General features: G+C 37.7%; 2 protein-coding genes across 3 annotated transcripts; one reads left to right on the forward strand and one right to left on the reverse strand.

Annotated features, from left to right (window-relative positions):
- Positions 1-883: 883 nt before the first annotated feature.
- LOC108983398 (multiple RNA-binding domain-containing protein 1) lies at positions 884-11,309 on the forward strand. 2 transcript variants are annotated; one of them, XM_018955008.2, is made up of 16 exons: positions 884-1,080; positions 1,694-1,801; positions 1,923-2,037; positions 2,819-3,507; positions 3,745-3,793; positions 3,904-3,986; positions 4,162-4,251; positions 4,345-4,468; positions 4,733-5,056; positions 5,985-6,049; positions 9,357-9,528; positions 9,646-9,750; positions 9,837-9,938; positions 10,018-10,191; positions 10,630-10,761; positions 10,853-11,309. In XM_018955008.2, exons 1-16 carry the CDS (start codon positions 1,037-1,039, stop codon positions 11,018-11,020), a joined length of 2,544 nt encoding a protein of 847 aa, XP_018810553.2. In that variant the 5' UTR covers positions 884-1,036; the 3' UTR covers positions 11,021-11,309. The 2 variants fall into 2 exon arrangements, with proteins under 2 accessions (XP_018810553.2, XP_018810554.2); XM_018955009.2 differs by lacking the exon at positions 3,745-3,793 and having other exon boundaries at positions 3,855-3,986.
- A 593-nt stretch (positions 11,310-11,902) lies between these two features.
- LOC108983378 (protein DOG1-like 3) lies at positions 11,903-13,598 on the reverse strand. Its single transcript, XM_018954979.2, has one exon. It carries the CDS (start codon positions 13,112-13,114, stop codon positions 12,158-12,160), a length of 957 nt encoding a protein of 318 aa, XP_018810524.1. The 5' UTR covers positions 13,115-13,598; the 3' UTR covers positions 11,903-12,157.
- Positions 13,599-13,974: the final 376 nt, after the last annotated feature.

The raw sequence follows: 13,974 nt of genomic DNA on the forward strand, positions 1-13,974 counted from the left end.
GTCGTGTTCATGTTAGGTTCACAGGTCGTGTCACATATTTCCACCCCTAATCGAGAGTTTATTTCGTGAATATGTTTATTTTTAAAGCATTTCCTTAACGAGTCAATAAGCCTGAATGCTAAAACCCTTGGAAGTTTGGGGCATGTCGCATTACAGGAGTTGTGGCAGACAAATGAAGACAGAGCCAGGTAGCAAAGCTCGTAGACAGGAGTTCTGAGGCGGTGACGGAAAAATGCTTTTTGCACCCAGCTGTAACAGGCCTAAGGAAAAAGGCTAAAAAAAACTAGGGTTTTGCTCACTTTGAGTGGAGCTCCTCCAAAACAGGAGAATGAGGGAAGAGAGAGAAATAGGAAAATACAAGAAAATTGTAATTTCATTCAACATACCTAAGTAGAGGTCATTGTCCAGCTTCTAAGCTGTTAGCCTATTGGTAAGAATAAAACAAATAGAGTTAGTCTATATATAGTCTCCAAAATGAGATTGCTCATGCAAGCCCATACAATTATGTTTAAAAAAATTTTAAAATTACAATAATATTATTTTTAAAATGATACTTTTTTTCTTTTTTACTTCATTTATCAATGAGATTGCATACGCAATCCCTTACTCAAGACTGCAAATAGAATTTCTCAAACAAAATAGACAAAGCAACAAAAGCAGACCATATAAGGCCACAAACGAAATAAGGCCGACAAGCCTGTCCAACATAAGAAAACAATTAACAAACTGGCCCAAGGGAACATGCTCCCGGCCCACTATCTAACCGAATACTAATTGAAGTAAATAAAAGGCCTCCAGCGTCCATAAGGCTTGGCCCAGCCCACTAACCCCATCTGTTGACCAACCCTCCAGCGTCTATGCTTTGACCGAAGGCTTCGTCGAGATGCTCCTCCTTCACTCAGAACCCTTTTCACTAATCCCACCTTTTGACTGCCTTGAGAAACCCTAAGAGTGGCATCTGGTAAGCCGTGTGACACCAGCCTCGCCGGAAACAGTGTAAGAACCTGTGGACCAGCGAGAAGAAGAAGGTAGAGCAATGGAGGATGACTTTAAGACATCCACTGTGCATCCGCCACTCGGGTCAGTCTCTCTCTCTTTCGCTCTCTTGCACACAACATCATAGTGTATACAAGCGCACGATTCTTCTGGGCTATTTTAACTTATTCTATTTTGTTCTGCCCCTTTACTCTTGAGAGTATTTTTTCTTTTGATGAGTAAGCAAGTTTTTTTATAGAATTAGACATAGCCCAAGTATACGGAACAAGAGCTAGTCGTGCTTGTGTAGAGATTCAAGAAACTATTGGAGATTCAAGCCATTAAAACCTATTACAATTGATCAATGGAATAAAGTGTTAAAAAAGAAGGTTTTAAGCTCTTCCTCTAACCGCTCAGTCTTTGCGAAATGGGACGGAAGTTCATTCATTTGAAATCAGGTTTATGTTTTTGTGTGATTATATAGAAAACCTTTATTCATCTCCATACCTAGAGAGGAGAGACCAAAAAAAAAAAGGTAGTTTATCTGGATTTTCCCCGAGGATATACAGGTAGAAAGAACGTTGAAAATTTTAATGTATAAGTATTTTTCTCAATGCCTCCCCGTCCCCTTTTAACATGGGCAATGGACTCGGTTTGTACTTTAAGAAGAAATGATTATTTCATTTGCATATTATTTCTGTCATATTGCTGTGAGCAGGTCTCGGATTTGTGTGAAGAGTTTGCCAAAATATGTGGCAGAGGACCACCTTCGAGAATTGTTTTCTCAGAAAGGAGAAATTACGGATGCAAAGATAATGAGAACCAAGTAACACTACACCACTTTTTTATCTCTGTTTTTTTGTTTAATAGTTTTATTGTTTTTATTTTCTGAGTTATATATTTGTTGTTAATCTATGCCATTTTATTTCATTTGTGGGTTTTTCTAGGGATGGTAAGAGTAGGCAGTTTGCTTTTATTGGGTTCCGGACAGAGCGTGAAGCTGAAGATGCTATCAAATACTTTAACAAGTCTTACATTGATACTTGTAGGATTACTTGTGAGGTGCACATTGCTGTTCCACTATCTTTTAGCATTTTTTTATTATTAAATTTTCAAAATAGATGTTTGCTAATTCTGTATTTGAACATTGATGATTACCATAGATTTGAAGTTGCAAATGTAAAGTTCATTAAGAAGTCCCACAATTATCTAAAATAGATGATTGTTGTATTGGTACCCGTAAGAGTGAAAAACACAATATAATTTGGCTGTAAACTCTAGCTCATATGTGCAAAAATAACATCGAACCCCTAGGGCAAAAAACATTTTCTCAATGACGTCCTTCCTACATATTTTTTCCTTGAAAGGCACCTCCAAAGGAAGTCCCTAGTACTTCACGGGTAAAGTCATCACCCTATGCCCCAAAAATCTAACCAAGCCCTTGATATCTACCATGACCTCACAAGAACTAATTACGACTTTGCCAAATTGATCTTCAAACCTGAAGCAACTTTAAAGCATAAGAAGCAGTAGCATAAGTGATGGAAGTGATTCCAGTTAACATCACAAAAGATCTATGTATCATCAGCAACAAGGAGTCCCTTATCCACAGAAACAATCAACATTCTACTCAGGTCCTCCATAACAACCATAAATATTAAGGGACATAGATGGTCTCCCTGTCCTTGTCTCAACCCTTGAGAGCTGCAAAAGAAATCGGAGAGAGATCCATTAATAAGAACAGAGAAACATCATAATCAGATAATTGAAAAGTGATATTTGCTTGATAGCAGGCTAGCGAGCCCCCTTTGCATACATTCACAATCTTTTTGCTTACTTTCAGATTGCTCGTAAAGTTGGGGATCCAGATATTCCTCGTCCTTGGAGTCGGCATTCTTTGAAAAAAGAAGATAAAAGAACTGACGAGGGGACAAAAATTGCTGGTTCTAAAAACTCAAGCCTTGCAGGATCTAAAGGAGAGAGAGAGAATCTTAAAAAGAGTTGTGAGAATGATGACCCTAAACTTCAAGAGTTTCTTCAGGTCATGCAGCCACGTGTGAAGTCAAAATTGTGGGCCAATGATACATTAATAACATCTACTGCTGACCAAAATGGTGATGTCGGCAAGAGGGAAACTCAAGAAAAGGAGGAACGCAAAAAGAAATCAGTTCCAGTGCACATTGAGCTAGACGAATCTGACATTTCTGATAATTATGAAGCTGAAAAATCACCTAGTCTTGGTCACGATGAAGTCATTTCAGATATGGATTACTTCAAGAGCAGAGTAAAACAAAAATGGTCAGACTCAGAAAGTAGCGATGATGACCACGACAATGATGACGAAGAGGATGAAGAGGAAGGCCTTGAGAGCCAGGATACTCATGAAGTAGAGGATGAGGAGGAAGGCCCTTCACAGGACCCCGATGGTAAAATACCTAAATCATGTCACCCATCATCAAGTTTGAAAGATGATAAAGATGAAGTTCTTGAGACTGGTCGCCTTTTTGTCCGAAATCTGCCATATACTGCAATGTACTCATCCTTGCTTCCTGTTTTTTTCCCCTTTGTGTTTGTGTTTCCTGTCCAGTCTATTCGATACAAATTTGGTTTTACTAACAGAAAAGAAAATGATATGTTTAGTACAGTATATGAAATCAGTTTTTGTATTGTCGCCGACATATATTTGTAGTGTTTATTACCCTGCCTTGGTCGAAATATTTATCTTTGTTTCTAATTCATTTTGTTATTTTGATGTGTTTTTCTTAACAGTGAGGAGGAACTGGAAGGCCATTTTAGTAAATTTGGTGATGTCTCACAGGTCGAAATACTTATCTTTGTTTCTAATTCAATTTGTTATTTTGATTTGTTTTTCTTAACGGTGAGGAGGAACTGGAAGGCCATTTTAGTAAATTTGGTGATGTTTCACAGGTCCATATTGTTATTGACAAAGATACAAAACGGTCCAAAGGAATAGCTTATATTCAATATGCAGTTCCAGAATCTGCAGTGAGGTATGTAGTTTTCTTTCTGTTACAACGAGCTGCTTTGGCTACTCCTGTGATGAGTTTTAGTTCCTAATTGATGATGCCATTTAAAACTTTGATGGATCTTGTCATTTCCTGAAACTGAATTTATTTGTTTCATCGATTTGTTTTATAATCATTACATATTTTACTTGTCAAACAGGGCATTAGAAGAATTAGACAATTCAATTTTTCAAGGCAGATTATTGCATGTTATGCCAGCAAAACAAAAAAAAAATTCTGAGCAGCAAGAGTAAGTAGCATTGACGTGTTTCAATTTTTCAGTTTGCATCATTCATCACTATCTGCTTTCATTGAAACTGGGACTTTCACATTACTTGTTCAGGACTGACATTTCTGCTAGTCAAACTTCAAAAACTTTTAAGCGAAAAAGGGAGGAAGAGCGGAAGGCATCTGAAGCTAGTGGAGATACTAGAGCATGGAACAGCTTGTTCATGCGCCCTGATACAGTATGTATATTAACCTGAGCAGTGTGTTTAGAAATACTCAATTGTGAAGTTTAGTTTCATTATTTCTCTCTCTGCACATTTCCAGAAATAAACAGAGGATGTTTGTTTTTGTTGTTTGCTTTATCTCATTTCTGCCCAATACTCCTAGCAATAGCATTGCGTAGTAATTGACCATGCATTGCTGAAGTGTGCTTCTGAGAGTTGATTCTGTGCTTTGTTGTGAAAAGTGAGGCTCACCTTACATCTTCTTTGGTATGTTGACAGGTTGTCGAAAACATTGCTAGGAAATATGGTGTAAGTAAGAGTGATTTTCTTGATCGGGAGGCTGATGATCTTGCTGTACGTATAGCTTTGGGAGAAACTCAAGTGATTGCAGAGACTAAAAAGGCTCTTACAAACGCTGGAATAAATGTAGCATCTTTAGAGGATTATGCTGCTGGGAAAGTTGATAGTGTGAAAAGAAGCAAGCACGTTCTGTTGGTGAAGAATTTGCCTTATGGTTCTTCTGAAAATGAATTGGCGAAGATGTTTGGCAAATTTGGGGGTTTGGACAAAATTATTATCCCTTCAACAAAAGCATTGGCCTTGGTATGCATTCATGCCTTTTTTTTTTTTTCATTTGTATTATGTCACCGAATGTTCCTTTGCAAATGTTGATGCTTAAGAAGTTTCTATTTTTTTGATCATCTTCTAGTTAAGTTACACATTCTTAATTCTCAGTATTTATGTACTGGAACCATGTGCTGACTAGAACCTGTCTAAGGCAGTTAACAACCCGGGAGAGTGGCCATGTATTGAAACTGTGGGAAGACTAAGATGCCAAGTTATCATTTATCTAATGTTATTTTATTTTATTTTTTACATTATCCCATGTTGGTGACTTTCGACTATCATAATCAAAGGGCCTATGTATATGATATCCTATGTAGTTTATTGTTCTACTTATATGATGGAGATAGAATTGCTGAACTTGAAGATCTCCTAAAATGGATTTTTGCCACCGTAATAGTGGGTAAATAGGAGTTTTGGGCTAATCTCCTTCTGCAGAAGTTAGTGTATGTTGGGGGCAGGGGGTGTTGATGTTGTTATTGTTGTCTGAGAGACCTATCAAAAAAAAGATATTGTTGTCTGAGAGAGGAAATTTAGATATTTGCATTTGGACTCCAGCAGATGGCAGGCTGGTAGGGAAGAGGATCTGACTCAGGCTTGGGAGTTTTAAGGTCTGGGTTGGCTGGCCTGCAGTCGGAATTTGACCACCTATTGCAATTTAGATGGAGCCATACTGTTATTGCTCCAGGTAATTGGAAATGCTTTTTGACAAGGTTTCCTTCTTGGTTGTCTGCCATCAATGTAGTGTATTTAGCTAATTTCTTCTCTGTTAAGTTTGAAAAGTGTTCCTGTTTACCTACAAGTGGGTGAACATCATGATAATTGCCACAAGTAAACATCTACATCATTGAGGAGTGGTATGTTAATAATTTATTCTTCATTGATCTCTTTTTGGATTATATTTCAGGTTGTATTTCTTGAACCAGCTGAAGCTCGTGCAGCTTTTAGAGGTTTGGCGTACAAGCGCTACAAGTAAGTTTATGTTTGTCTCTAGATGCCAATTGAATAGCTCCGAAAAAAAAAAAAAAAAAAGAGAGAGAGAGAGAGAGAATAAATTCTGATGAAGCAGTAGCTGATGAAGTTCTTATCCAATATATATTCTGAATATTGGCAGTGGATTTTGTTTGTCTGCTGAGCTTTGGAACCGCCCTTCCTAGACTTGATCTAATATTACTTCTGTTTTTTAAATTATTATTAAATTTCGAACAACTTAGCGAATGCTCCTGTTCTAAATTGAACACTTCGGCCCCAGTTCAAAGTTGATCTCAACTCATTTCATCTCATCTCATCTAATCATTACAACTTTTTCAAATTCCCACACAAAATTTAATAAACAATTCAACTTTTTCAAATCCCAAAACAATAATAATTTAAAAAAATAATATTATAACAATATTTTATTCAACTTTTAACTTTTCATCTCATCTCAACTCATTATCCAAACCTTACCTTACTCCCACCTTTAGAATAGAGTGGATGTAATGCTTGGGTTTAAGACCCACTGGGTGCATATATGACATATAGAGCAAAGAAAACACTTGGAGAAAAACTCAAATGCTTCAAAACGATACTCTTCAATCACATTTTGTTTGTCTGTCTTAGTAATTCTAGAATGCAAGTAAACATTATCATTTTTTGTTTTCATATGCATATAAAAAAAGGGGGGGGCATGAGAAACTCCATCGTGATTTCCTTTGAAGTGGGCTGGGGGATGAGTTCAAATCCCATCTGGTCTAGTGGGATAAGGTATGCTCTCCAGTCTCTACCAGTGGGTTGGGAATTAGAAATCTGAAGGTATTAATCGAGCTATTCTTGGGAAATGGTTGTGGAGGTATAACATGGAAATAGAAGCTTTATGGAAGTTGGTAATTGACTTCAAGTATGGTGGTTTGTTGGGTTGGGGGCACTAGGGAGGTACAAGGGGTTCATCGAGTGGGAGTCTGGAATCACATTAGACGAGGTTGGGGATTTTTGCTCGATATACTAGAATTGTGATGGGAGACGAATCTAGAATCAAATTCTGGTATGGCTTATGGTGCGGAGATAGAGCCCTTAAGGACACATTCCCTATAGTTTTCAGGATTCCACGTGAAAAAGAAGCATCAATGGCTGACCTCATGGAGATGTCTAGTGGCTTAGTCCATGATTGGGAAGTTGGCAACTTTTCGGATTTTTTCAGACTCTTGTACTCCATGAGGTCGAGTACTCAGGGAACTGACAGTTTGTGGTGGGTACCCGCTAGAAAAGGTACATTTTCTGTTTGTTCCTTCTATAAGTCCCTCACACATCTGTAGAACAATCACTTTCCATGGAGAAGGATTTGGAGAAATAAAGCGCTTCCCAAGGTAGCATATTTTGTTTGACCAGCTTCTTTGGGTAAGATTTGACAATTTACGGAAATGCAAGGTGATTATGTGTAGAAAAAGTGACGAGACTGTGGATCATCTTCTACTGCATTGAGGTTGCTAGAGCGATATGGGATGATGTTTTGAGAAGGTTAGAGCTAGCCTGAGTTATGCCTGCTATTGTGGTCTGGCTAGTTGGACGAAACTGGGTTGTTTTCCACAAATCACAACTGTGTGGAAGATGGTTCACATTTGTATTCTATGGTGCTTATGGAAGAAACGTAATGATTGGACTTTTGAAGATACGGAGTGCTCACCGAGGAGATTAGATTACTCTTTGTTAAAACTTTATTCCTATGGGCTAAAACTGTAGATTTCAATGGCCTAGACTTTCATGACTTTCTTGTTTCCATTTCTTCCTTTTAACTAGGTGTTGCCTCTTGTATAGTCCATGTGTACTTGGGCTATGCCTATTCTCATTAATACAATCGTTTACTTATAAAAAAAAATTGTTGAGCAGTTTGTTGTGGGAGTCAAGTTCAAATTTAGTCAAGCTTGATGGGTTCATGTGGGCCAAAGCTATACATTACATGGATGTTCAGTGTTCGTAGGTTGGAGGGTTTTCTGGTGGCCGTACTTATGTTCTTGACACGTACAAGAAGGTGAAGGGTCCAAGAAACACAGTTGCCTTGGCCAAGTCTTGGCGTGAATTCAATTTGTCTATTGTAGCTCTGAAGTGAAGTTATTACTAGTCTGCTTCCTTTATTTAGAACCAAAGCTGGATATTACCTTTGAGTTTAACCGTTTCATGGCTTCAACCTTTTAAACTTTCAAACAACTTGGAGTTCGAGCTGACCCCCCTTGTTTCCAGTATGAGCTGCTAAAAACATTGTCAGTCAGGTGTTACCTTGGATTGGGGTGTTCCATTTTCAACTATCCCCGCCCCTCCAACCAAGGGGCATTGGAATTTACATGAAAAGGAAATAGATTTTAGACTTCCCCAAAACCCAAGCCTATACTTTTGTATATATAGGTAATTAGATCTGATCCACCCCACCCCAATACTACTGGCGTGTGGCCTCCACGTGCCTCCATAGCTGCGCGCAAGAAACTGCAGTGCACCACCACTAAACCATTGCCTCCACCAATGGCACCACAATTTGTACAACGGACTGTAAGAAACGTCATTTAAGACTTCGCCCCCTTTGTGGGGAATGGGTGGGGACCAATTCTTTGGTCCCAAAACCCAATTTATTTTCCTCTTTTGCACTGCATTTGTTGTAATGGGGTGTTTGTTGGGGAACCTCACCCACTCCTCATGTATCTTGATCCTTTTATGTTAATGAAATTCTTGCTTTAGAAATAAAAAAAGGTAATTGAAGATTTCATTAAAAAAGCCACAAATGGTGTATGCCAAGTACACTGGAAGTATACAAGAGAACATCTAACTAGAAATAAAGAGACAAGAAATTAATGAAAATTCAGTCTATTAGGCTCCCTATTATCCTCTAGCGATCCTCAAAATCATTTATTTCCCTTAAAATACTCAATACTAGATAGATAGGACCATCTTCCACGCTGTTCTGATTTTTGAGCTACCATATAACCCTTTCCAATTGGCAAAGAGATCTTCTATTCTTTTGGATGTAACTCAAGCCAACTCAACTCGGCAGAATATAAGCTGCCTGAACCACTCGACAGAATTTATGCTGCCTGAAACAATGTCAGGGTGCTTCGGTTAAGCTGAGGTCTATCATTAGAACTTTACATGACCTGTTGACTCAAATTTGCATTAGAATACTTGTTTTTGTATTTGTTAGAATTCTTATGGTTGTTTTGAGTGCATTCATTTTTTTTATTTTCCCTATTTGGATTGCTGCATCTAACTTTTTGATGGTCTAGGAGTTTCTTACCCTTTATTTTTAATTTAATAGGGATGCTCCACTATATTTGGAATGGGCTCCTGCAAATATTCTTAATCAAAGTTCAATATCCAAGACTGATGAAAAGAACAATGCCATTGGTGAGCATGATGCCAAGAGGATCATGCTAGAGCAACAAGTGGAAGGATTTATTGACATGGATATTGATTCTGATAGAATTGAGGTTTGATATGCATTTCTTACTTGCACCTTTGTTTTTGTTTCCCCTTCGATATAGGATTTTTGTCTGTATTACATTTCTTTTTAACTACCATGCTTTCTTTTTATTATTATGATTCAGTCACGATCTCTATTTGTCAAGAACCTGAATTTTAAGACATCTGATGAGAGTTTGAAAAAGCATTTTATTGAACACGTGAAGAAGGGAAGGATTTTAAGTGTCAAGGTATTTTCCTAGTCATTGTAACTTTTTTAATGAGATTTATATTTCATAGTATTCCTGTTTTCTTGAGTATGTCTGGTCACATGCAGGTGAAGAAGCACTTGAAAAATGGGAAGAATGTGTCAATGGGTTTTGGTTTCATCGAGTTTGATTCCGTTGAGACAGCCGCTGATGTTTGTACAGATTTACAGGTACTAACAGACAGCAAATGACTTGCATTTTGCATGCAGTTTGGAAAACTTATTGTGGCTCTCGCATTCTCTCTTTCAGGGAACTATTTTGGATGGACACGCACTTATCTTACAACTTTGCCATGCTAAGAAAGATGAACGGGTGCAGAGAACAGTGGAGAAGGATAAGAGTTCAACTAAATTAGTTGTAAGAAATGTGGCATTTGAGGCAACAGATAAAGATCTGAGACAGCTATTTAATCCATTTGGCCAGGTGATTCGTTACATTAAGTTGCTTGTCCTGCATTTTGCTAAATGCAAATATAAATTAAGGCAATGTTCTTACAAAGCATGAGAAGTTTGGAACCTTGATTTCTATATTAGTGTTGAATCAACGTTTGCAATTAGTTTTAAAAATCAAGATGCAAGAACAAAGTGTCTCAAGGATAAAAAGGTCTGGAACTGTTTCAAATTAAGTTAATATCCATATGTCAATTAATTTCTCCTTCTATCATCTTTTGCAATTAACGAAGCATGAAAAAGTTACTTAATGCAAAAATGCAACTGAGAAAGCAGTTCCTTCCCCCCCCCTCCACTGACTGATAATGTGAGGTTTTATCACTCACGAGCGAGAGTTTTTTTATGAATGATGAATTGTCGTATGACAAACTAATGTTTTTCTTTTCTTTTGGACTTTCACGTTGTTGTGCAGATTAAGAGCCTAAGGCTTCCAAAGAAGTTTGGACATCATAGAGGGTTTGCATTTGTGGAGTATGTTACAAAGCAAGAGGCACAGAATGCGCTTCAAGCGCTTTCAAGCACACATCTCTACGGTCGGCATCTGGTAAGTTCTCTAGACGTGGAGACCACTTTGCCCCTCCACACAATGGGAAAATTAAATTGTGACAACTGACCCCCCCACGAATTTTTTTCAGGTTCTCGAGAGAGCAAAGGAAGGTGAGAGCTTGGAAGAATTGCGAGCTAGAACAGCTGCTCAATTTGCTGAAACTGGGCTTCAGAATCCAACCAGTTTATCCAAGAAGAGGAAGCACATGGCTGTCTTGGATGAAGGAACAATGAGGTTTGAAAAGAGTGCCGATTAGCAATATAAATTATAAGTTGAGATAAGTTGGGATTAGTCAGGATGCTGTCCTGGACACTCGGTGCCAATACAAAAAAAAAAAAATAGTTGGTAGAGATATAGAAGATCCGGTTTGGTTCTTTTCCATCAATGTCCTGTATTATTATAGTTAATTTATTGAGGTGTAAATTGCGGTTTTTTTCTTGGGGGCTGGCTCCATGTAACTCTTCTTGTGTTGTCCCATTTTTGCTTGTCTGATTTCGCAGATACTTGTCTGATTTTGTTATTATTATTTTAATTTTTGTAACTCAGTTATTTTGTTTTGGTTTCTATGAATGGTATAAGGAAAATAACATTAATTAAAGAGAACAAATCATGTTACTTATCAAATACACTGTTCATATGAAAGCACAAAACCCATAATGAATTTGTATCCTGCCATTGATGTCGTGTGCTTTTCTTCAAGCAATTTATAATAATTCAAGAGAGGCTAAACCTATATTTTAGAAAGTAAAGTGTTAAATGTACTTTAAAAAATTAAAAAATATTTTTTTTTTTTCGTGTCAGTTATTGAAAATCATGAAATTTGAATTTCAAAATAAAATTAATTTTGTAAGTAAAATTATAAGTAAAAGTGTAAGCTATTTTAAAAAACTAATCAATATTATTACATTTGATACCTCTTAAATTCATAATAAAACCTAATAATTAATATTTTTGTTTAATACAGCATTCCAATATGATTTATTTTAAATTATGTATTGCACAAAAAGTTGAGTTATTATAATTTGCATGTTTTGAAGTCTTATGATGCAACTTGTTTTGAATGTTAATATAGTTTCTTGCTTGGTTGGAAATAGGTTACTGGAAATTAAGAAAATAATATAAAAAAAAAATGTATTTGAAAAAAGCAAATAAATAAATAAATAATAATAATATTACATTAGTAAAGAGAAAGAGATTAACTAATCTAATATGGAATTCAAATTTAGCTAAAACCTAAAAAAAAGTGTTCAATTACCCAAATTATACCTAAAACTTATCTAAACCAATACTCTCACACGACAACTAATTTTCTACTCGAAAAAGGGTAAATAAAAAATAAAAAAAAGGACCAAAAATAAAAAAACATTTTGTTAATTCCCAAAGTGGGATGGGATCAATGGCCGGCAGTGCCATCCTTCTTCATGCCCCAGTCATGTAATCTCAGGTGCAACTCAGCAGCTGCAATCAAGAAATGGACGGCCTGGATTGGAGTAAAAACATCGAGAATCGCCTTTAGCGTTCTCAACCGTAGATCATCTGCTCTCTGCAAGATCTTCTCCAAGCCCTCCTCCTTCAACGCCAGAACCGACTCGACTCGCTCCTTCTCAATCCCACCACTCCTCCTGCCTTCCCCCTCGCTCCTTATCAACTCCGTCACCGCATGTGACAACTCAACCATTGCCGAGTCCGCTACCGTTTCCTGGTGCTTCGCCATCTTCTCCGTGATTTCTCTCTCCTCCCTAATGGTTCTCCTCTGCAACTCGTCGACCTTGCTCAGTTGACTCGGCGAGAGATCCCCCAAATCGCCACGACTATTCATCCCTTGAACAAAACTGGCTAGTTTCTCCTCGGCTTGCTGTCCGGACTTGGAGTAGAGCAAATGAAAAGCCATGCTGGGTCGCCACCCTCCTATCCACATGAACGCGTTCTCGAGTGCGCTTGTCCATGGGGCTCTCAGCACACCTATCGCATCGTGCTTGGCGCACCTTGACTTGGCCTGATAGTATTGCTCGTAATGCTGAATGACCCGGTCGATGAGCGGGCAAAAGTGGGGCTTGTCTATGATCCGAACCTCATCACGATCAGCTCGATCCTTTGATTTTGCAGCCATGTTACTGGCGTTAGCTTGTTCGTGGTGTTTGGATGCAGATATGAGGTCCTGGAGGTTTTTGTTCTGCTCCACGATCCAGTGCTCGAAAAACCTCTGGAAGCTCAGGAGCTCGGACTCAGAAGTACTGCTGCCATTACCAATGGCCGATGCTACGTCGTTGCCACCGTTAGAGAGCTGTAAGGACATGATGGGTGTGGCGGTCTTCAGGGAACTTGATGCAACGTTTGGAAGAAAGGACATGGTGGGTGATGAGGTTTACAGGGATAAAGATCGAGCACCCTTTAAAACAATGACGACAGTCATCCCAAAAACAATGGGCGGCCTTCATTAATGTCGGTTTACAGGTATCCACTTTCAATACTCAACCGATCGACGCGAGTTTTCAGATTTTCTATGTCAATGAACCCTAAAAACACAAGGTTCTCAAACGGGACACGTCGGCTAAGCATGAGAATATAAAGCGGAAACACAAGGTACTGCCGAAATGGCTTACTTCGGCGTCATCAGTACTTGTCGTTTTCTCTGAAACTTTGAACTTAGGACCAGTAGATGGTCATATAAAGATATATGCAGGAGTCTGTACTGTACTCTTCACAAATTTTTGTCAAACTCACACTCAATGCCTACTGCTTTTGTCTTCCTTCCAAGGCAAACAGAAATTCATTAGGTTGAGTTGAGCTGGATTGATTTATATGATGATGCTATAACAATGTAGAGTAAATATTTTAAATTTTTGGGGAACCCATATAGAATTTTTGAGTGATATTAGATATATTTATAGCTCTTTTGAAAAAAAATAAGATATATAATTAAAAAAATAATATTTTTCATATGGTTTTGAAATTTATTCAATTTTTTTAAAGACTTACACGATATTTGTATATCTTAAAATTACAAATATCATTTATCTTAATTTATTATCGAGCGGATAATACATTCTCCATTCCACAGACAACCATCACATCTTTATTTGAAGACTATAAGAAGAGAGTATCATATTAGACTTATCAAGAGGAAGTATCATATTAGAAAATAAATGAAGAATACTCGTACAAAAGATTTAGGATTGAGGCATGTTCATGATGGAAATAGTCTTGAAC

Source organism: Juglans regia, chromosome 10, assembly GCF_001411555.2.
Source record: "Juglans regia cultivar Chandler chromosome 10, Walnut 2.0, whole genome shotgun sequence".
NCBI classification, from domain to species: Eukaryota; Viridiplantae; Streptophyta; class Magnoliopsida; order Fagales; family Juglandaceae; genus Juglans; species Juglans regia.